Below are 21,570 nucleotides of genomic sequence, written 5' to 3'. Positions count from 1 at the left end.
GAAAGAATTTATTTTAATCAAAATCATAAAATTAAATCACTTAAACTGATAGTCTGCTTTAGTGTAAAATAATTTGGGTGTTTTCATTTTGTGCAACTTTTATTCTAAACAAGTTCTTACTGGTCTTTCTCTATTTACTGATGGAATTTGTGGTATTAATCTACATTCATTCATAATGAATATATTTCTTTCTTTTTCCATTTCTTATAATTTCACTTCTTATATATTGTCCTGCGAATTGGAGCAACTGACCCAATTTCAATCAAAGTATTTCTAATTCTGATAATGCTGCATCATTGAGAGCAGTGTCGACGCACACATCTAAAAGTCAAGTGTGGTTGGTGTTACTGTGTGTATTGTGTTGGCTGCAGTCAAGTAATCCCCTAGCACGGGCCGGCGGATTGGCAGGTGCTGAGGTGCGTCCTCAGGTGAGCACATCACGCTGCCTTCGCACCCAACACGAACTCTCCTGGCTCTCCTCAAGCTGGCGCGGTGCGGATCCTGTCGCAAACCATTTGAATCTCATGAGGTTTTCTGCAGCACACAGCCAACACACCGCTGATGGGATTAGCGCGTCCCAACACGTTGCAGGGGGCCGTGCCAGCCTACCTGGTCTGATCCGCTGTGCAGACTCTGCAGGCCGGGGAGGGGGCGGCACCAGAGGATGTGACGTCCAGCACGTAAGGGGAGATTGTACCGTGCACCGTAAATCACTGGTCGTTAACGCTGATGTGAGGAGATTACACACCGCAGGATGGCCAGCAGCGCCTGAATGCCTGCAAAAGTCAAGAGAGGCGAGACAAAAGACAAAGCGAATCAGGTCGCACTGTGGGACATCTGTTTAAAACCTCATTTAGCTTTATTTTAAAGTATCATTATTATAGGCCCAACAGGCGCATTGCAACGATGGATCTAACTTTTATATTATCAGCCATTATTTTCACTTTGCTCGCGATTGTTGTGGCGACGTCGCTATTTAATGGTTCGACGTCTTCGGCCGACTTTGCAATGGGTTATTTTGGACACAAAGGAGACGGGAAAGCGGGAGGGGGATTAGGTAAATCTGCCCCGAAGCAAAACGGCCATCTACCGGACAAGAAGAATGCGGTGGACGACTGGAGTGAGCTCACCGGTTCACACGACCACTGGGATGTGGTGAAATCTGTGCTCTCAGTAAGTAGTCTGCCATACAGTGCCCACATTGTTTTTGTTTTTTCTCGCTTTTATATTTTTTTGGACTGTCTGCTTTGCCGTAGTAACTCACTCAGTCACACATAAACATACCAACACATTTCCAATCCACTCCAACTTGCTTTTGCAAACTACATCCCACTCAGCTAGGATGAATCTCCCCACCTCCTTTTTTAAATTAGCCTCTAATAGTTTTACTATTAGTCATTGAGCATGTGTGGATGGCTGCCATTGCTACTAACACTGAGAGTAGAGGAGCATCAGTGTGGGCAGAGCAGGCGGGGAGGGGAGGTGTCAAATCAGCACCTAAAGGGGGAGAGAGAGAGGTACGGAGGGGTGACCTTGGCTTTTCCCATCGGTGAGGTGACACGTGGGGAACTTAGACCAGATCAGCATCCAGGGGAGATGAGGAATCAAGGTAACACGAGATGTTCATTCGATTTGTTCGCCACTTATATATATAATCCCTGGCCTGTTTGCAAGGTTTAAACATTATTTATAGCATTGAGGCTTGCACGAAATCTTTATAAGGATGATGTTATACCCCTCAGATGACAACCCTTAATTCTCTGACAGGAGGAGACACATGCCCACCCTCCTACTGAAGAAGTGGCAGCATCAGTAGAGCGCTCAACATCTAGCCCGTCCAGCGACAGGCCTCCGTCTAGGGAAATGAGCTTAGACGTAGACTCGTCATCCGAGGCCTCGTCAGGGCGGAGCCGTAGGTCATTCATTGGGCTCTCTGATAAGGAGCTCCTAAAGTGTGCTTTCTCTCACCCCCAGACTGAAGGAGCCACAGAGAGCCCGGTGAGCAATGGTGAGCACCGCCTCTGCACCTCAGTTTCAGCATTAAGATCACACGATGAAAGTTAAAAAAAAAAAAACTTGGATGTCACTTTCTAATCAGAGCTTGACTCTCATTTCACCAGATAAGGTGGAATCGGCGGCAAATAACTCCTTGAGGTACATCCCCGGGAAGGCGCGAACCAGCCATCTGGAGACGATGATGTCCAGACAGGAGCTGGAGGAGGAGAGGAGGTCAGTGCCAAGGCCCGGGCTTCTCCTGTGTCACACTGTGTCACAACTGAACAAAAATCCAGATCATTAATACTCCTAGATACAATTTGGGACGCACTTTCCCAGTCTGTTTGAATTTACCTTGTGTATATGCCCCATAAATATGACGAAATTGAGTTTTTGCCCAAACGGTCTGTTTAAAGTTTACTGTAAATGTGTTATAATTTGATTTACCTTAGTTATGTCACAACTTGTTATGGATTTCCCTAATTTCCCAGCGTCAACTTCTCCCCCTGCCTCCGTCTAACCTTGTCTACCCCCTCTCCACGTGTGTATGTGCGTTGCTGGCATGTCATCGACTGTCTTCCTCGTTTAGCCACTGCAGCTTTTGGCTAGACTAAGTAAGGCGAGATTGAGTCCATGCCAAGCATTTGGTTTGAGACTGAACGATGTGTACAGAGACTTAAGGAGACCAATCGAAACACTCAGTGGCTGCTTCAGGGAATGTTTTTGATTAAATTAACTTTTATTCGTTAAGTCGATGGATCAGATCAGAGAAGAGAGGACAAAATGGGCAGAGGAGCAACCAAATAACCACACAAATTAATGGAGGTTTCTTTTCTGTAATGCATCTCCTGCCTGCTCTTATCATTGCAGGATAGAGCTCACCACAGACTTTACCTCTCTGTAAGCCTCTTGGACAGGCAGGCAGGGAGAGTGGAGCAAACGTGGTAAAGTATGAGTTGTCATTCTCACCCATTACCCCCATGGGTGTCACTTTCTGGCCATTATATGGAAACTAATCCAGCGCTGTGCTCCCTGGCACAGCCCGCCAGTTGAGTCCCAAATCCTAAAGTGGCCATGAAGCGACCAACACACTGTGCTGTCGTGCTTATCTGATCCCACCTACCCACCTCCTGCTTGTCTGGTCCCATCACTCCACCTTAGATGTTTATCTCTCAGGTGTCATGCAGGTGTGCCTCAGGTGTGTGGAGGTGTTGATTGTGTTTTCAGCTTGCCACCTCTGACTTAAGGGTCAGAGGAGTGCTAGTTAATCCTCAGAGGATGCTCCTACATTTCGCCACTGCAGGGAGGGGCTAAAGCAAGTTTTTGCACTTAGAAAAGGTAAACAGCCTCTTTTGTGTAGCGAGGCATTCAGCTGGGAACATTTTAGAGCAGCAGTGCAAAATATAAGACAACTGCACTGCTTTCACGGGAAGTCTGACAGCGGAAAATCAGTCTTTTAACTTTCTAAACACACTTCACAGCTTAAACCTCGGAAGAAATAAAATTTTCAAGAGGAAGAAACTCTGAAGGGAGTGTCCATTTTCCTGAGCTGACAGAAACACTGAGAACACATAAAGAGAATCTTCGCTATGGAGACGATACACCACCTTGTCCAATCTCATTGGTGTAAACCGTTTCAGGACAGGGCACACCAGGTGTGTCACCTTTTTTTTGCAAGTAACGCTAGTTGCAAGCTTCGACTCATGTCATTGTAATCACTGATGTAAACTTGCCTGCAAGGTATTGAATCTCTAACAATCACATTAGTCAAGGAGAGAGCATGTCGTAGTGTTTATTTATGCAGCTTTAGTGTTGTGTAAAATGTGTAAAAAAAAAAATAAAAAAAAAAAAAAGTCACTCATAAAATATTTATTAGGAGCAAAAGCTACACCACCTTAATGCAAACAGAGGGGACTGATAAAAAATAAGCGAAGGAAGCTCAGAAAATGCAACAGTATTTTTAGGATAGTGTTTTGTTGTTGGACTAAAATGACTAAAATGACTGTGACGGAGATTATTTGAAGTGCCTCAGGCTAAAACTTGACTGAGTCTCAAAAATCTGACTAAAACAAGAGATGACTGAGGCTCGAACTAAAAATTAAACCCCAGTCAAAATGAACACTGCCTCTGACAAAGACAGTTTCAGACTTCATGGTAAACTCATGATCCAAAAACCCGAGCAATCTCAAAACCAAATTGGATTGGATCAGAGATGGTTGGAGTATTTCGAGTTTACCATGAAGGTTTGCAGGTAAAGCAATACAAAAATGAATGCATTACAGGTGAAATATTCCTTTAGCACTGCTTCTTTTGTCTATTCACTGCTTATTCGTTGTTTGGCTGGATGTTGCATGGCTTTTCTTTGGTTTTGCTGTCCCATTAATAGATAATAAACTTTCACTGGTTAAGCCTTCATGTTTGTGGTATCACCAATATCCCAAATCTGTCACCCCCCCATTTCCCTCTGCATCATTCTCTCCAGCGTTCAGGCCAAGGAGGTGAAATCACGAGGGTCGAGCACAAAATGCTCCTCCTATAAGACACCTGTGCAGACAATGCAGGCTGTAACTCATTCAGAGGCTTTCAAGGAGTTCATGATATAAATTATATGAATATTTGAAAATCTCTCACACAAGCAGGTTCTCAAGATTTGTTTCCTATTTGTTTTTTTTTTGTTTGTTTTTTTTCTCGCCAGGGTGCAACGTGAGCAGCTGGCCGCCATCTTCCAGCTGCTGCAAGACAATAAGGAGACGTTTGGGGAGGTGTCTGAGGGAGACATAGAGGAGCAGCTCAAACTCTATTCCATCTGACGCTTTTCCTTACTGGGATACATTTTCTGACTGTGCACTATACTCAAGGACTATTATCCATTGTCAGTATAAACATCGTACATGCAAACATACATACGCTCGACAACTTTCAAGACGTACCATCAACCACCCACAATCATGTTTCATATTTTTTCCTTTGTTTTGTTTGTTTATTTTTGTTCCGTCCACCTGTCATTCAAATATCAGAACCGGAGCAGGTTATTACTAGCTGTCCCTTTTTTGGAAATAAGGATCTAAAGGGTATTGAGGACTGTGAAAATGTGACTGGAGCAAAAAACACTCCCAGAAAACTGCTCGGTTCTCAGAGGGCTAATAAAAGCAAAAAAAAAAAAAAAAGAAAGAAAGAAAGAAAGAAAAAGTATTTATTTATTACATGATTTTTTTTCCATCTTGTGTCTTCCTAAAGGCTCAGTATATGACAGGTATTGTAAAGCTGCTTCTGTATTAACAACCAGCTGAAATAAACCGTTTCAACTCTCCTGGTTAGATATTCCACTTCTGTCCTGGTGTATGGATGTTATTCACTTTCCCATCAAGCACATTTGTGCTAAAGCCCTGCCTCACAAAGATACTCCCCTTTACAAGGTGTGGACAACTCAAGTTCTTGAAAGCACTTGCTCTTAACTGGAAACTCACTTCTCCAAACGCAAACAAACGTGCAGTTGAGCAGGTAGGGCCTCTCACCGTCAGGCATGGCAGTGCAACATTTCCAGAGGATTTTCCCCTTGCTGGTGGCATTTTCAGTTGGCATCATGATTTATAGACTATCCAGGGAATATCATGTCAGGTAAGTTGAAAGATTTTCATACAAGAATTTGCATACAAGGAAAAGGGTAATTAATTAATGAAGGAAATGTGATGGCATTTAAACAGGAGGTCACATTTTCAATCACTGACAATTTCTGGTGAATCAGCGAATACTGATAATCTTTTATTGAAAAATTGAGTGAATCAGCCTCATATTTACAGTTGATACTGCTATTTTGCATCTGTTGTTTGCAATTCAGCTGGAGTTTTATCTCAAGCAGAACCAGGAATACAGGCAAAGATGAGTTGGTGGTTGTTGACGTGTCAGTGTTCTGGGGTAAAATCGACAGCGTTACCTCACCAAGTCCGAGTGTTTCTAATGCAATGACAACAGACCTGACCACACAGCCAACAACTGAGCGCGTGGTCACGAGGGGCATCACCACACTCGGAGCTGTAGGCCCCCTCAGGCAGACCGTCATGCCCATGCTCTTCAGGAAAGACTTCAAAAAAATGCCCCGGTGGGATTTTGATGATGTTTATATCCAGGATGCCCAACCCGTGCATACAGTAAGCAGACTAACATGATAGGTTAGATCACCATTTCTGCTTGTATGAAATCAGTACCTTTCTGGGAGTGGGTAAACATTACTCTTATCTTCTGCCAGGTTTCTTAGGTGTGTGACTGTGGTGTGAACATTCTCTTTGTTTCCTCTCTTATCTCCTGCTAGAATCATTTCCTCAAGCTTGGGTCAGTAAACTTGATTTGTGTACTGAGTGACCCACCCCTCTCTTCTCTTGTTTGTCTGTATGATCAGCCATGCCGTTTGTTTTAGTAATGTAGTATTTTTTTTCACTGCCAGACCTGTGCCCAGTCTCTGCGGAAGTCAGAAGATGAGAGCTTTACGAAGGCTTTCATTCCCAACATACGTTTATTTATGTACAAAGGCGACATCAACATAAGCGAGTGGAACAGACTTTCCCATTTCAACAACCCCTTTGGTTTCATGCAGGCCAACTATAGCGGTAGGTGTGTGTGTGCTTGTTCTGTGTGTGCACGATTGATAGATAGAATGTGTGGGAATGGCAGGGTTGCAATACTTGAGTTCTTTAAAAGTGTTGCATTTTGTGCTGGGCTTCGCAGAGATGAAGCCCATTTTGGATTTGATCCCAAAGGCACAGGAGCCACTCCTGCCTCCCAAAACAGAGGGTGACGGCTGTGTGCGCTGCGCTGTGGTGGGCACGGCTGGAATCCTCTACGGCTCTGGCAAGGGGAAAGAGATAGACGCCCATGATTATGTGTTTCGGTAAGATACTGAAGCAAGGGAGGGAAAACTGCCAAGTCATGATGTAGTCACCTCCTAAATCTTGCAATACACATGCCAAAGTAATTTAACCACTGTCTCTCAGCTTTGCCATGCCTGATGAACAAAGTTTGTGAAGGACATACATCATATTAATAAATATAACATCAAATATTGTCTGTCAAACAAGGCAATATTTGTCAATGGTGGGGATCCTGTAAGAACCTTGTATAGAAACAGTCATTCATGAACACAGAAACTGTAAAAGTACGGTCAGCCATTCCACTGCAAGCGATTAATTGTGTTATTTCAACCATTGTACAACAAACATTATTATAGATAATGCAAAGTTTCCCAAGAAGACCCACCAGAAAAAAAAAAAAAAAAAACGTGTGTGCTTTGTGACGAACATGAAGAGTGTTTTGTTCTCATCTGATGGCTATCCATGTGTGCATATGGGAAACTTGTTGGGCCAGACAGACATTTCACATGACAGCTTGTACAAATGCAAAACCGCCCTTGGTCGATGAAAACGAGGACCATTGAGACTCAACTGGCAAAAAAAAAATTTGACACTTTTTACTTTTATTGCAGTAGATTTTTACTGCACAACTTCTATTTCTACTGCAGTAAAACATCAGCAAAGTGACAGTACTTCTACTTCTACTGCAGTAAAACATCAGCAAAATGACAGTACTTCTACTTCTACTGCAGTAAAACATCAGCAAAATGACAGTACTTCTACCTGAGCAGCCATTTGTAGTTTTGCACCACTGGCTACCAACAACACCACTATACAATACACACTGTCATCGGTACTCCTCTTTATAACCTGCACTTCAATATTGTAAAGACACAGATGAAAGATGACTGCACAATGTTACCCACAATGCACCTTGATTCTACAGTTGCCAAAGCTGAGAGCAAATCATCAGCCAATTCTATTCTATTCTTGTTCATCACTGAAAAGGAGTTAGTTGTGGATTCTGCTGTCACAAGTTGCCTAACCATAAAGTCTACTTCCTCCTGTCAGCTTCCTTTACAGACTTTAACTGGGTCCTTCTGTAGCTGCCAGTCGCCTTATTGATAACAGGCACTGAAAACAATCATCAATCCACAGGACATGCCATAATCCAAGGTGATCAATCAAATAAAGGCCCAGGTCAAACATGTGACACTGCTCTGTAGTGTGGCGTGGGAGGTGTGCTTGAGTGCAAACAAAGAGGGTGGCCACCTTATTTTGGAATGCAGAAGTGAACAGTCTTGCACAAAAAAAAAAAAAAAAAATGAAGTGTCTGCATCCATATTTTGGTTTAAAAATAACGTGAATAATACGGTCAAAGGTATCGCACGTGTCTCAAAGTAATTTTGATACTCAGAATTTTTTTTTTCCTCTGGCAGGATGAATGGTGCGGTCATAACTGGTTTCGAGGACGATGTAGGAGACAGAACATCGGTTTACGTTCACACGGCCCACTCCATCACGGCATCACCCTATTTTTTCAAGAAGTACGGATTCAAAGAGATTCCTCATGATGAGGTACACACAGACAAATCAGTCAAATCAAACGACAACAGCTGGTGCAACATGTGAGCCTGTGAGCAGGGATACTGGGCTCTAAATAAACCTGAATTTTTGAAGTTTGAGGTTTTTCTCAATTTTCACCAGGTTTTTTGTTTTCCTCTTGCAGGGTATAAAGTATGTGATGATTCCTGAGGGTATGAGGGACTACCAGTGGTTGGAGGGTCTTCTTACCAGCAATAGAGTTTCTCGTGGCCAATACCACAACATCCGGTGAACATGAACACCCTACACGTTATTAGCCGAGGCAGTAACATACTTACCCACACTTTGCCACAGATAAGCATTTTTTCCCTGTATCTCGAACAGATACTACACCCTGTCTCATGTTATATACCACCTATTTATCAATAATGTCTCATTAATTTACTATTGCCGGTTGTGTTTTTACCTTCCAGGCCAGTGACATACTACGCTGGGAAGTTCAACGAAAGCCGCTTCTATGTTCTGCACCCGGACTTTCTCAGATATGTGCGGAACAGGTGAACCTCTTTTACATTTAATCCTCTTCCAACTATGCACAAAGGTTTGTGTGCACAAGGTGGTTCAGTAAGTGTGCGTGTGTGTGTGTATAACTGTGACTGTTCATTGGCTGCAGGTTCTTGCTGTCTCGTCGCCTTAATTCATCAAACTGGGCCATTGTCAGACCCACCAATGGAGCGTTCGCCATCTTCCTGGCTCTGCACACCTGTGACGTGGTAATATCACTCAGCATGCAGTTTGTTATGTGTGAATGCATTCTTGTATGCCAAAGACTCTACATTATACTTATTATACTTATTACTCATTTAATTAACCTTTGTTTAACCAGGAAAAGTCCCACTGACAGGCCAAGACAGGCAGCAGCATAAATAAAAAACACATACAAATAGGAAACACAAAAGGAGACAAACATTAAAAAAAAAAAAAAAAAAAAACAAGCATGGGAACTCACTTTTCAAAAAAGAAAATATTAATTTTATGAGTCAGTTACCTAAACAGGTAAATTAAAAACATTGACATCCTAAGGAATCTCCCTCTAATTAACCCTTTGATGCATGAATTATAAAAGCCTGAGTCAAGATTTTTTTCTTCTTAGGGCATGAACATTTTTGTGAGTCTCCATACTTCTTTAAGGATGCAGGACTGGTATTATCATGTCATCATACTAATATTAATATGTGTTCAGCAATTGACAGTCTCTGCATAAACCTCGATGGAGGGGAGCAGCAGAGAGCATTCTAACAGCTGATATGCAATTCCACCATAGAAACCATTGCATTTAGGAGAAATGACTTTTAAACAGCTGTCTACTGTAGTGACCGCTATGCACCAAAGGGTTAATTAGTTTAGGATTTAAAAACTTTTAACAAGATTCATTTGTTCACTTTCAATTCATTCTGCAACATATTCCAATGCCGAGGGTGCAGAATATACAAATATCATTTGGCACAGAAAACATAAATAAGTCCTGAAAAATCAAAGAGTACTCTCTGGTACTAAACACATAGGTAGTGTTTGAGCACACCAATAATTGCCTTATATATAAAGATGTACCAGTGTGTGTGTTTTATGTGCACTTTCGTCTTTCACTCTTGCTCAGGTGAATATATATGGATTCATTACAGAAGACTACAAAAAATACCCCAACTACTACGCTCACAGGGATTTCAAAAGCAGAGTCGTCTTCTATGCCAACCACGACCACATCCTAGAAATGAAAACCTGGAAAAAACTGCATGACAATAAAATCATCAGTCTTTATCAAAGGCTGGACTCAGGAGGAGACCTGGCAAACAACACCACCAGAAACTGAAACAAAGTACTATGCTGTGAGGACACGACGCTGTGAGGACATAATGGCATCAGGCCCGCTTCTTCTTGGAGAACAAAACAATAAGTTGGAAGAACATTTCGACATTCACATGAACATACTTGGCACTTTTCTGTGACCGACGGCTTCTGTGGCGCCATCTGAATTGTCCTGGTTGGGTAAAGTCTGGTCCTCAATCTGGTTTTGTGCCACAAATTACATGTGCAGCGTTGTCAAAGACATTTGTTAAAAGCTGCTCTGAGCAAATGGTAGGTACTGGGGCATGACCTTAAGGCAGAGTACCTTCATTCAAGCCTTTATGTCTGCAAATATTCACTTTGCTGAGGTGCCTTTGAGCAAGACACTGCAGTGATCCGGGGATTCAGTCGAGCCAGACCTCAGGCAATCAAAAGAAGAAGAATTTACCTCTGTGGATTAATGAAGGGTCATCAGATTATGTGGACGGTCACAAATTACACAGCTCCAACTATGTTATATTCATGCAAGCAATGAATATTAGACACTTTTGAATGTATTTCTGAATTGTGATAAGTGAGCCTAAAATGTTCATTATCCACAAATGTGTGAAAATCACTCTTTTTGTTGTTGTTACATTTCCTTGTGCTATCTTAGATATTAGTTTGAAATGGGTTATACATGTTGTTTTCATGTATGTTATTCAGTTTCACTCGGGCTTAAAACTTAAGGCTGAACAAAACACATAATCTCTTATAATATGTTGTGTTTCATGCTTTGTAATGGGTTCTCATTGCAATTAAAAAGATATAAATATTGTCATTATTGGCAAAAGACTGTCTAAACTTCCTCTGAGTAGACCAAGTGGTGCTAGCAGGGTGTTGAGAGGTGGCCAACACATTTTCACTCCTCAGACTGGATGATACCTCAGTGATCCCAATGGGGAAACTGGGTCACACTGCAGCAGCAGGAGAGCAGGAGGTTGCAATGATTAAATTACAGAACAGGCAGATGTATTAACCTCATGCAACCATTACAAGGTATAGACAGAAAATGTGAGGGGGAAAATGTGAATTTGCATCGGCAGCTACCATGAAAATATATCATTTGACAGCACAGGATATGCATGTTGGGAATAATGAGCCCATTCGAGCTAAGGATCAACTCAACTTCACATTATCAAATATATTAAATTCATAGGTAGCATATGATATGTAACCTGATGATGTATTCATTCTTTATTATTTTTTAGTATAGGGGGTGCAAATCCAAGACACCATTATATAAGTCTAATAAAAGGTACAAAAGCAGGTGAGATACAGAATTTTGAGTCAGTTGCTTCATGGTGCAACTCGGTTTATTGTACTCTAAGGAGATATAATAAACCACTATACTGCATCAGATTTTGAGTTCATTCTGAGTTATTCTACACAGTAACTGAAGAAATTTATGTGTGGAAGAGGACCAAATATTTATTTATCTGCTTATTTTATTTATTTATTTGCTTAGTTAGTTAGTTAGTTAGTTAGTTAGTTAGTTAGTTAGTTAGTTAGTTAGTTGGTTAGTTAGTTAGTTAGTTAGTTAGAGCTGGTTAAATGGTTGTTTTTGCGGTCCAGTTGATGCAGCTGGAAAATCGTAGAAGAAGAAAAAATAACGTAGCCTACAAGCTTCATTGGATCGGTCAAGGTTGTTTAGCAGTTAAGTATTTCTAAACTCGTTTATATTTTCTCTATTATTTCTATATTAGTTGGTTAGCTAGTTAGTTAGTGTTAGTTAGTTAAAACTGTCAGAGCTCGTTTGGTTGTCCTGTTGTGTTTTTTCCGCGGTGGCCAGATGATTTTCGGGCCGCTGATTTTGCAGTCCAGTTGATGCGCCTGGAAAATCGTAGAAGAAGAAGAAGTAACGTACAAGCTTCGCTGGACTAGCCAAGGTCGTGTCGAAGGTAAGTGTTTCTAAGCTTTCTAACCTGTATAAACTATCATATTTGATACAAAGCTCTAAAGTCTCGCGCATTAGGCGTGAGTCACACGCATTTCAACACGTTCACACGCACACACGCCACACCTTGTAGGGTATTTCTCGCGCAGAGAAATTACCGGGATAACGCCCACCAAGTTGCGCCGCTGTTTTTTTTATTTATTTATTTATTTTTTTATAACAGTGGAACAGGTAGAGGAATCGAGTGAGTTCCGGCAGAGAATGTCTAATATAGCATATAGTCGTAGACGGGCTCCGGTTCCAGGTAGAGTTCAGAAGGCCCTGCCACGTACCAACTAATCAAATAAAAAGAATATAGCTACTGAACAGCCAATCAGAAAATAGCATTGCTGTATCCTGGTAAGATTTAGATATTCCCTAACCCTAACCCTAACCCTTCCCGCTACAACAACGTTACAATCTGATTCCAACGATACATTTCTTCACGCGCTCGCTGAAGTAGCTACAGAAGACGTCAGTTGACACATTGATGCAGTGCTTGCTGAAGTAGTTACAGAAGTGGTTAATTAATATATCTAAACAGCAGACTGAGAGTAAAAATTAATCCTTCATACTTCTTTTTTGTACTTTAACAATTTCTAGTCAGATTAATTCTAGTGAAATGTTGAGGACTTCATAGAAGCCTTTCAGAGGCCCTTGTGGGGGTCCCCGGACCCCACGTTGGAAACCAGTTGAATACACTAGTCTGACATGATGTGCACTAAACCGAGTTTAGGTGGTGAACAATTAGATTACTTCTCTAGCACCGTATCCATAATTACTGCAGTGTTGTTAAAAACAAAAAGCTTGTTGTCTGTCATTGTAGAAGTTTGCACGGTTTCTCCTGTCGTGGTCGCGCTGTGGGATTTAGGTTTTATAATCTCAAGAAGCAAAATTGAGTGGTTTGCAGGATGGGTGGCCTCACCTGTGTGTGCAGCTCACACACCCACGGGGGGGCGTTGTTCTGCATGTGGCTTTTAACAATCACGGCTCCTCTCCATGACTACAGACCGCAAAAACAGACGATCGGTAAATGGACTGCATCTCTACAGACCACAGATCCCATTTTTATTTAAGTTTTTCATGAGTTGCGAGTAAAGTCTTTCATGAGGTTATTTATTCTGGTATTTCCGGCAGACGTACGATATTTTTCCTGTTTGAATTAATCGCAGCTCTCACTGAATGCCCCCCCCCCCCCCCCCCCCCCTCTCTCTCTCTCTCTCTCTCTGAAGATTTACATGTTAGCATTTTACAGCTGGAAAAATATTGGTGAATGTAGAATGTTTGTGTGTTGTAAGGGTTGCTTGTGTTAAATGCACTCAATAATTTATAAGAGCAGCTCAGGTGAGGCTTTTAACTTGGGCTGGGTTAACCCGGAGATTAAACCTAGGCGACAGCCACCCGGAAGTGAATGCCTCTACTCCCAACATGCCTCGCACCGTAACCAGAATATAAATATATCGTTTTGCAGCGTATTGTCTTTGCTATCAGAAAACACTCTCCCATTAGAGCTGTTGTAACCTGCACATGTTGAATTATCGGTCCTTTTTATGGGTGTGGATCTTGTTAACAGTAAACCATCACCCAGATGTGTGTCGCCGCTGGTGCCTTCGGCGTGGCGCAGAGACAGAGGCAGTACACTCTTGTTTCTCTTCAGATCGTATAAATCTTTCGCCTTTTACTAAAGATTTCCGTGGAGAGGAACATTATGAGTATAAACTAATTTTTTGATGCCCTGCGTTACGCGGGGCTTCCTAAGCTATGTTAAAGAAAACTTAAAATGAAGTTTGTTATAGACTTATTGAAATGACATTTATCTGTGGCAGGATAGGGTTACTGTATGACTCTCTGCCCAGTAGTATATGTAAACAGCCGTGGTGTTATACATTGTTTTTGGAACTACAATTTCGCTTGTAAGCATCTCCAACATTGTGCCAATTCCGAGTTTCTCACGTTATTATGTCCTCTGTTCCGTCGGTCTATTCACCAAACGACTAATTTGCACTACATTGTACTATATTACCTAAATGTTGACTTTTCCATTCTTGACTCTTTGCATTTTGTATCATATATTATTTTTATTCTCAGTATTTCTCTTTCCCTCGTATTGAATTTGGAGGGTCTTGCTCAAAAATAGAAGCTGCATCTTTGTATTATTTTACCTTACATTACACATGCTTAGACGGCGGTTCTGCTTTACAGTTTAATTTTATGACTGCAGGATCAAAAAGGTTTTCGCAGGTGGTGTGTGTCTTGTTAAATTAGAAGACAGTAACAAAACAAGAATGGAGCAAAAAAAAAAAAAAAAAAAATCGGAAGTGAATCCCGTACTCCCGTGATGCATCGGGTCATAACATGGAACAAAATAGACGAATTGAAGGTGTTTTTTCCCTGCTGCATTACTTACGCAAACTCTCTCTTCCATCCGTGTTTGTGGCACACAGACAGCACGAGTTCTCTGTCTCTGTGTCGTGCTTTTAATGCATTTTACATTGAACCAGCACTTTGGTGTGTGTCGCCGTTAAGCTGTTCGGTATGTCGGCAGGCGGAAGTCAGATCGCTCTTGTTTCTCTTCAGATCGTATAAATCTTTCGCCTTTTACTAAAGATTTCCGTGGAGAGGAGCATTATGAGTATTGATTAATTTTTTGATGCCCTGCGATTTGTGGGGCTTCCTTTGAACTGTTTAAGAATAATGAATCTGAAGAAGCACGTTCACATACACTGTTTGTCCACTTAAATAATCTGCACTTTGACTATGCTGTTGTTGGCTGCTTACTGTTTTAGTTTTTAGTTTTAGTTTTTTTTTTTTTGCACTCATTTGCTGTCTCTGCACTGTGTTGCTGCTACATGTGCAATACTGTACTCATAGCCAGATGTTTATTGGTATATCTTATTTATTTATTTACTTTTTATTCTTATATTCCGCTGCACACACACCGAGACCTGGGTAATTGTGTTGCATTCACTCATGTTTCATGGTTGAATGACAATAAAAAGCCTGAAGTCTATAGTTACAGGGCGTTTGATAATGGGGAATGAGTAAGATTGTGCTCCTTTTTGTCCAGTATTGTTGGTAAATAGCCGTGGTGTTTTACATTGTAGTATGGAATATAATTTTCTCTGTATGCTTCTCCAACATAGTGCCCATTCCGTGATTCTCACGTTATTATATCCTCTGTTCGGCAGGTCTGTTCACCAAACGATTGATGTGCACTATATTGTACTTTATCACCTAAATGTTGACTTTTCCATTCCAGACTCGTTGCATTTTAGATCATACATTATTCTTATTGTTATTGTCCGTATCTCCCTTTCCCTCGTCTTCTCTGCGAGTCGCACCAGTCGTATTTTTTCAGTCATTACTGTCAGTAAGAGTCACACGTTGCCACTCCTGCCTAAACTGCGCGGCTGGTCAGATATGTACTTATGTATGATTTATTTTAATCTGGTCGCAGTGTTAGCTTTATGTCGCGTGTCACTATATGTTCAAATGATGCACGAGCGGGAAGTGACTGTATGTGCAACAGCCCAAACACGCACGTGGAGTCGTTGTTCTGTATGATTAGTAAAAAACAAACAAACAAACAAAACACCGAGCACCGTATGCCATGGGCTCCAGCGGTGGCCTAGTCCAGAGGACATGCCGGGCTGTGTGCCCCCGGTGTGGAGCTAACAGAAAGTGAAACCCCGGGTCAATAATCTCTGTGAAATCCCCAGATTTCCCCAGTGGGCCAACTTGGTATGAGTGAAATCACAGCGAGCCTGTATTTCAAGGGGCTCTGTGGGGCCTCCACATGGGCCCCCGGGACCCCTGGGATTCACGACAAGACAAGTAGGCCGATGTTGTTCACCTTTCCATTTACCAGCATAAAATATTTCACAGTGCGTATGAACGCACACGATATTAGTTAGTTATTTGTCGTTTTACTTTTGTTTTTACTGCGTTTTATGGTTAACTAGCTATTAAATATACCAGCCTGGTCGGTGTGTTGCTGTCGAGTTGTTATTCACACCCGTTTCTCCTCAGATCGATTTCAACAACCTGCTCTGCAGGCTATCTTGTTTTAATTTGTTTTTCTTGCTCTGGTTTCTGGTAAAATAGATTAAATCATTCGCCTTTACTGAAGATATCCTTGGTGTGTATCACTGAATGTCTTGTTGGCGGGGCGGTTATGTCTGAATTTAAAATGAAAATAGTTTCATCTTCTGGCGTCATGTTGACATATTTTTAGTAGCTTATCTCCAGTGTCTCTTAATTCATTTAATCACATGTTGTCGTTGTTGTTAAGCTGTATCTGTTGTGTTGTTTTACCTACTGGCTAATGCTGTGTATGAAGTAAAACCTGCAATTGAATTTGGAGGGTCCAGATAAAAGGTGAATTATCTGAAGGTGCATCTTTGTATTATTTTACCTTACATTACACATGCTTAGACGGCGGTTCTGCTTTACAGTTTGATTTTATGACTGCAGGATCAAAAAGGTTTTCCCAGGTGGTGTGTGTGTGTTGTTAAATTAGAAGTCAGTAACAAAATAAGAATGGAGCAAAAAAAAAAAAAAAAAAAAAAAAAAAAAAAAACCGGAAGTGAATCCTGTACTCCCGTGATGCATTGTGTCATAACATGGGAAAAAATAGACGAATTGAAGGTGTTTTTTTTCCTGCTGCATTACTAACACAAACTCTCTCTTCCATCCGTGTTTGTGGCACACAGACAGCACGAGTTCTCTGTCTCTGTGTCGTGTTTTTAAATGCCTTTTAAATTGAACCAGCACGTTGGTGTGTGTCGCCGTCAAGCTGCTCGGTGTGTCGGAATTGACGTGTTAGTACGCTCTTGTTTCTCTTCAGATCGTATAAATCTTTCGCCTTTTACTAAAGATTTCCGTGGAGAGGAGCATTACGAGTATTGGTTAATTTTTTGATGCCCTGCGATTTTTGTGGGGCTTCGTTGCAATGTAAAAAACATCAAAGAAATTACCTAGAAACAATTAGTATGTTTATTCCAGGGTCCACGGTTTGTCAAGGAGTGGTACTAACAAACCGTTGCGTTTTACTTCCTAGTCTGTAATATAATCTCCAACACAGTGGCCGTTCTGGATTTCCCACGCTATTATTACACCCTTTATTAATCACATGGTTTTGATGTCCTGCCACATGGTGGGGCTTCTCTGAGATGGTAAAAGTAAATTGTATTTTGCCTGCAAGTAATTGATGCAGAATCTCTCATAACCCACTATTCATTCAGTGGTGCATTTATTCTATAGACTGCATTTAATCTTTCATCAAAGCTACACTGTAGGCCTACTTACACATAGGAAAAAAAGTGTGTCATTTATCAAATAATTACCTTAAGTAGGGTTTCCCTCGTAGTGTTATTGTAAAACTGCTCAGCTGTAGGTAAACGGTGAACAGATTTTGTTAGGTAGGCTATCCTATCTTGTGTTCACCACTGGAATCATCAATTACTACATTACTTTTGTTAAAATGCTGATAAGTTAACCTATATGTTTTAAGTGATCCCCAGTTGATATCTATCTGTGTGATCACAGCATGCTGATTTTTTTTTTTTTTTTTTCACTGATATATTTATATTTTCAGTTCGGATTAAACGGTTGATTTGCTAAATAATCTGGGGTATGCTTTAGGATATTTGTGTTGTTTTGATTCTCATAACTAACAGATATTGTTCTCACTGTTTTTGGCCTTATACATCACATTGTTCATCAGAATGCAGAATATCTTTCACTTTCTATGCCAGGCCTGACTTACTAAAAGAAACTCAATGTGTAAGTATATTTGGGTGTTTCAGGGATTTCCCAGCTGACACAATGTGTAACAGCAATGCAAATGCTTTCAGACTTTCTGATGATTTCACAGTCTACCCGCTGACGGTTACTGTGATTATGTTCTTCTGTGGTAGTTATATTTTGGATTTATGTATTCAACACATTGTAGTTATGTGCTCCAAAGATTACCTCAGGCTGTTGTCAACCTACCATCAGGCAATACAGGCTACAGGTCAAAAACAAAGTATGAACAAACCTGATGAGATGGCAAATAGGGCAGAAGGATATATCGTTACCATATCATTATCTAGATACAAACATGCAAGATATCAATACCTCAAAAGGCAATGATATGGAAAATATCAAATTTAGGGTTAGCCTAAGACAGTGATTGGTCTGTTCTCATAAAAAATATTTTGTGCAGTAATTGCATTTTCCACATCTAGTTGGTATTATTATGCTGTTTTTGAAGAATGCTCAGTTTTCATTGTTTCTACACTTAAAATTTCAAATAAATGTGAACCCTTAATCATTTCGTACATCGTATTTCTATCAAGATATTTTGTGAAATTTTGTCCATATCATGCAGCCTTAGTGGCAAAGGCAGTTCTTTTTTTTTTTTTTTACAATATAAATAAAGCTTTCCTGCTATGTGCTCAGTTTCCTAGCTAGCATTGTGTAGCTGTAAACAGACAACAAGACAGTTGCAGCGTTCTCTTTTTTTTTTTTTTTTTTTTTTTTTTTTTGCTGTTTGCATTGTCATTGTCTAGCTAGCTTGTTAGCCTTGCTAGACAACTGGGTAGCAGTAGAAAGCATTAGCACATTGTTTACATGCACAGAATAGTATGAATATAGTCAGAAATTAAGACATGATTGTGATTGAGCCATTTACACAACGCTGTGGTCTGTATGTGTAAAATCACATATTGAACACTGTCTGGTTTCATTATTGCACTGAAGCACCTCCAAGTAACTCAGTGTTTCTGCATACATTTTAAATTAGCTTATGACTCGTTAAGGATTTGTACATTGGTAATTTTACTTATACTAAAAGAAATGGTTGATTAGATTCCATGTTCAGATTAGGTGCACTGTGTTAATAAGCTTATGGTGTGCTTGGTAGCAAAGGGCAGTCCCATGCAGCAAGCTTATGGTTAAATGTTTTCATGTATATATAAACATGTAACCATTACCATGACTCAGAAGTGTATAAGTAGACTCTTTTCCTGCAGATTTACTCCTCCCTGGAATGCTGATATACAAGTCCTAAACTGTGTGTCGTGGGCTGTTTGACCTTTCTGCAAGAAGGGGAACGTCCAGTTCTAGGACGATGAATGAGTTATAAATGTATTTTGCAGTTCTGTGTGCCAGAATTGTGGTTCAGTGCTGTCTACATGTGGGAGGCCATGGAAGGCATCTGACTCATGAAGCTACCGAGTTTAATAGTGTGTACGGGGCCACTGTCATCTTGTAATATGGTAGCATCACGAGGGCCATAGAGTGCGCCATCATGCGCAAGTAACTTCATATTCCTTGGCCTTCATGCAATCTTGTAGACCAGCCACTGGACCCGATGACTCCCACAAGATCACTAGCAATATAGCTGCAGCTCCACCAGCATGTTTAACAACAGGCACCCCTGTTTTGGGTTAAAGACAAGTTTCCTCTAAATGTAAACCATACATTTGATACATACTTATAATTTAAACATCCTAATTCTCATTATGTACTGTAGGGGCACTTAGACAAATTTATTATCTTCAGGTCAGATAGCCTGAGTTAATGGACTGCATAACTGTACACTATTTAACTGTTTATTTAACCATTTAACTGTGCAATAATTTATACCTGTAGGACTTGACAGCAATACAACAGTGCAATATCCCTGTGTAGGCATGGTGTGTATATAGATAGACTTTTTAACACATGCACAATCTTCTTATTTCTGTATTTATTGTAATATTTTGCAGCATCAGTGCACATATTTAGACATAATGCACATACTTTTTTTCAGCTATGATTAATGCACAAGTAGGATTAATTCACATATTTAGAAATAATGCCCATACCCAATCCCCCCAATTTCTAAGGCACATATTTTTTATATTTATTTTATATTTTATATAATTTTCTATTTCTTATAATTTAATTATTCTCTTGAGAATTTGAGCAACTGCAGCTGACCCAATTTTCCTGTTGGGGATCAATATCAAGTATTTCTGATTCTGATTATTAAGACTATGCTGTATATAATGAGAACTGTCAGACTCAAGAGCTGACCTGCAGTTTTGGGAAGATGCCAGTTTACATGGAAGAATGTGCTTTTTCATGTTTTTCAGGATTTCATATTTGTCCTGTTCATGTTTTTCTAGCATTTTGTGACCACAAACTGACCTCATCCCTGCTAAGCAAGTTTGCCTCTGCTGCTCTACACTGTTAGTCCCTGTAGGAATATTAGAGGAATATTGTAGTGATTTTTTTTCGTTGGGGCAGTAGTTCTGCTCTCCTGCAACACCAGCCTGCACTAAGACACGCCAGGGGCTCACACACGCAGGGGCGCGCGCACTCATACATTTTGATGCAGTATTGCCCCGGCAGTCTCAGCGGAATATAATGAACGTCCACGCCATTAACAAATGCAGTAAGCCCTTTAAATGTGATTCCCTCCCCCTCCTCCCCGGTTCGTCTCTCAACTCCTCCCGGTTAAAACGTGACACACATCGGTTGTGTGACAGGTCACGTGACGGTCGGAGCGTTGATCCGGAAGGGGGGGCGGGGGGCTGATGTTACCGAGATGCTGTGGTCAAGTTGGCAAGTGATAGCTTGGAAAACACAGGAAGCTTGACGATTTAGCTTCAAAATAAAAGCATGAAATAAAAATAGGCGTTAATGTGTTGTTGATGATTGTTCAGTGGTGAGCACTGTCAAGCCACACCAAGAAGCAACGAGGGATTTGAGTTTGATATTTGTTCCAGGTCCTTTTTGTATGCAGTTGCATGGATGGTCTCCCTGTGCACATGTAGATTTTCTTTGGCTTAACTCTAGCAGTTGAAGGTAACACAATCATGTCAACAAGGGGCTGAAAAATTGTTATCAGATTTGACATTGTGTGTTTGTCTGTTTTTGTTAGCCCTGTGATGGTCTGGTGACTTACACAAGTATTCCCATAACTTCTCCCCACTGGGTGTGTGTGCATGAGGCAGATTAATCAGTTAAAGTGAATGAATCAGTAACTGTATTGTTTTTGCATTTTTCTGTATCACTGACCATACTGGTGAGCAAGTACAAGGCTATTCAGTGACATCCTGTTTGACTGAAATAACACCAGGTAGATAATTTCTTAGTCCTGGTTTGTGTTACAGCAATGGCCTGATACTTAAGAGCATTTATGTGTCACACAGCATTTCTCCCTGTACAACATGCAGTGACATGCTTTGTCTGGTAGGCCTCCAGACTGTGTAAAGAGCCATATAAGTAGACCTATCAAAGAGATAAAGTTAAAAGGTAAAACTATGCTATCAAAAAGAAAGATATTGCTTGAAGTTGTCAGAGTCAGGTTGCTTGTGCATTTTTGGGAGCACG

At 40.8% G+C, this 21,570-nt stretch overlaps 2 protein-coding genes and 3 non-coding genes across 7 annotated transcripts; all 5 read left to right on the top strand.

Moving 5' to 3' along the window:
* Positions 1 to 413: 413 nt before the first annotated feature.
* Positions 414 to 5,316, top strand: mxra7 (matrix-remodelling associated 7). 3 transcript variants are annotated; one of them, XM_030077477.1, is made up of 5 exons: positions 414 to 1,173; positions 1,768 to 2,008; positions 2,121 to 2,229; positions 2,866 to 2,939; positions 4,691 to 5,316. In XM_030077477.1, the coding sequence occupies exons 1-4, from the start codon at positions 907 to 909 to the stop codon at positions 2,897 to 2,899; spliced, it is 651 nt and encodes a 216-aa protein (XP_029933337.1). In that variant the 5' UTR covers positions 414 to 906; the 3' UTR covers positions 2,900 to 2,939; positions 4,691 to 5,316. The 3 variants fall into 3 exon arrangements, with proteins under 3 accessions (XP_029933337.1, XP_029933336.1, XP_029933338.1); XM_030077476.1 differs by lacking the exon at positions 2,866 to 2,939 and having other exon boundaries at positions 438 to 1,173; XM_030077478.1 differs by lacking the exon at positions 2,866 to 2,939 and having other exon boundaries at positions 442 to 1,173; positions 1,975 to 2,008.
* Positions 5,317 to 6,020: 704 nt separating this feature from the next.
* LOC115377613 (alpha-N-acetylgalactosaminide alpha-2,6-sialyltransferase 1-like) lies at positions 6,021 to 10,437 on the top strand. The gene is made up of 8 exons (XM_030077475.1): positions 6,021 to 6,143; positions 6,437 to 6,599; positions 6,718 to 6,880; positions 8,279 to 8,417; positions 8,569 to 8,672; positions 8,858 to 8,941; positions 9,058 to 9,157; positions 10,042 to 10,437. The coding sequence occupies exons 1-8, from the start codon at positions 6,054 to 6,056 to the stop codon at positions 10,252 to 10,254; spliced, it is 1,056 nt and encodes a 351-aa protein (XP_029933335.1). The 5' UTR covers positions 6,021 to 6,053; the 3' UTR covers positions 10,255 to 10,437.
* A 3,404-nt stretch (positions 10,438 to 13,841) lies between these two features.
* LOC115378450 (U5 spliceosomal RNA) lies at positions 13,842 to 13,956 on the top strand. The gene has a single exon (XR_003930124.1). It is a non-coding gene; the product is annotated as a U5 spliceosomal RNA (small nuclear RNA).
* Positions 13,957 to 14,761: 805 nt separating this feature from the next.
* LOC115378453 (U5 spliceosomal RNA) lies at positions 14,762 to 14,876 on the top strand. Its single transcript, XR_003930127.1, has one exon. It is a non-coding gene; the product is annotated as a U5 spliceosomal RNA (small nuclear RNA).
* Positions 14,877 to 17,030: 2,154 nt separating this feature from the next.
* LOC115378454 (U5 spliceosomal RNA) lies at positions 17,031 to 17,147 on the top strand. Its single transcript, XR_003930128.1, has one exon. It is a non-coding gene; the product is annotated as a U5 spliceosomal RNA (small nuclear RNA).
* The last annotated feature ends 4,423 nt before the right edge of the window (positions 17,148 to 21,570 follow it).

The sequence above is a fragment of the Myripristis murdjan genome, chromosome 19 (assembly GCF_902150065.1).
Source record: "Myripristis murdjan chromosome 19, fMyrMur1.1, whole genome shotgun sequence".
Lineage (NCBI taxonomy): Eukaryota > Metazoa > Chordata > Actinopteri > Holocentriformes > Holocentridae > Myripristis > Myripristis murdjan.
This window is presented reverse-complemented; position numbering and strand designations above follow the sequence as displayed.

Coding starts and splice junctions, on each gene's coding strand:
- LOC115377613 (XM_030077475.1), top strand. CDS start 6,054: ATGCCCATGCTCTTCAGGAAAGACTTCAAAAAAATGCCCCGGTGGGAT. Junction 6,881..8,278: donor GCCCATGATTATGTGTTTCG/GTAAGATACTGA, acceptor TTCCTCTGGCAG/GATGAATGGTGCGGTCATAA. Junction 8,942..9,057: donor CTCAGATATGTGCGGAACAG/GTGAACCTCTTT, acceptor CATTGGCTGCAG/GTTCTTGCTGTCTCGTCGCC.
- mxra7 (XM_030077476.1), top strand. CDS start 907: ATGGATCTAACTTTTATATTATCAGCCATTATTTTCACTTTGCTCGCG. Junction 2,009..2,120: donor AGAGAGCCCGGTGAGCAATG/GTGAGCACCGCC, acceptor TCATTTCACCAG/ATAAGGTGGAATCGGCGGCA. Junction 2,230..4,690: donor GAGCTGGAGGAGGAGAGGAG/GTCAGTGCCAAG, acceptor TTTTCTCGCCAG/GGTGCAACGTGAGCAGCTGG.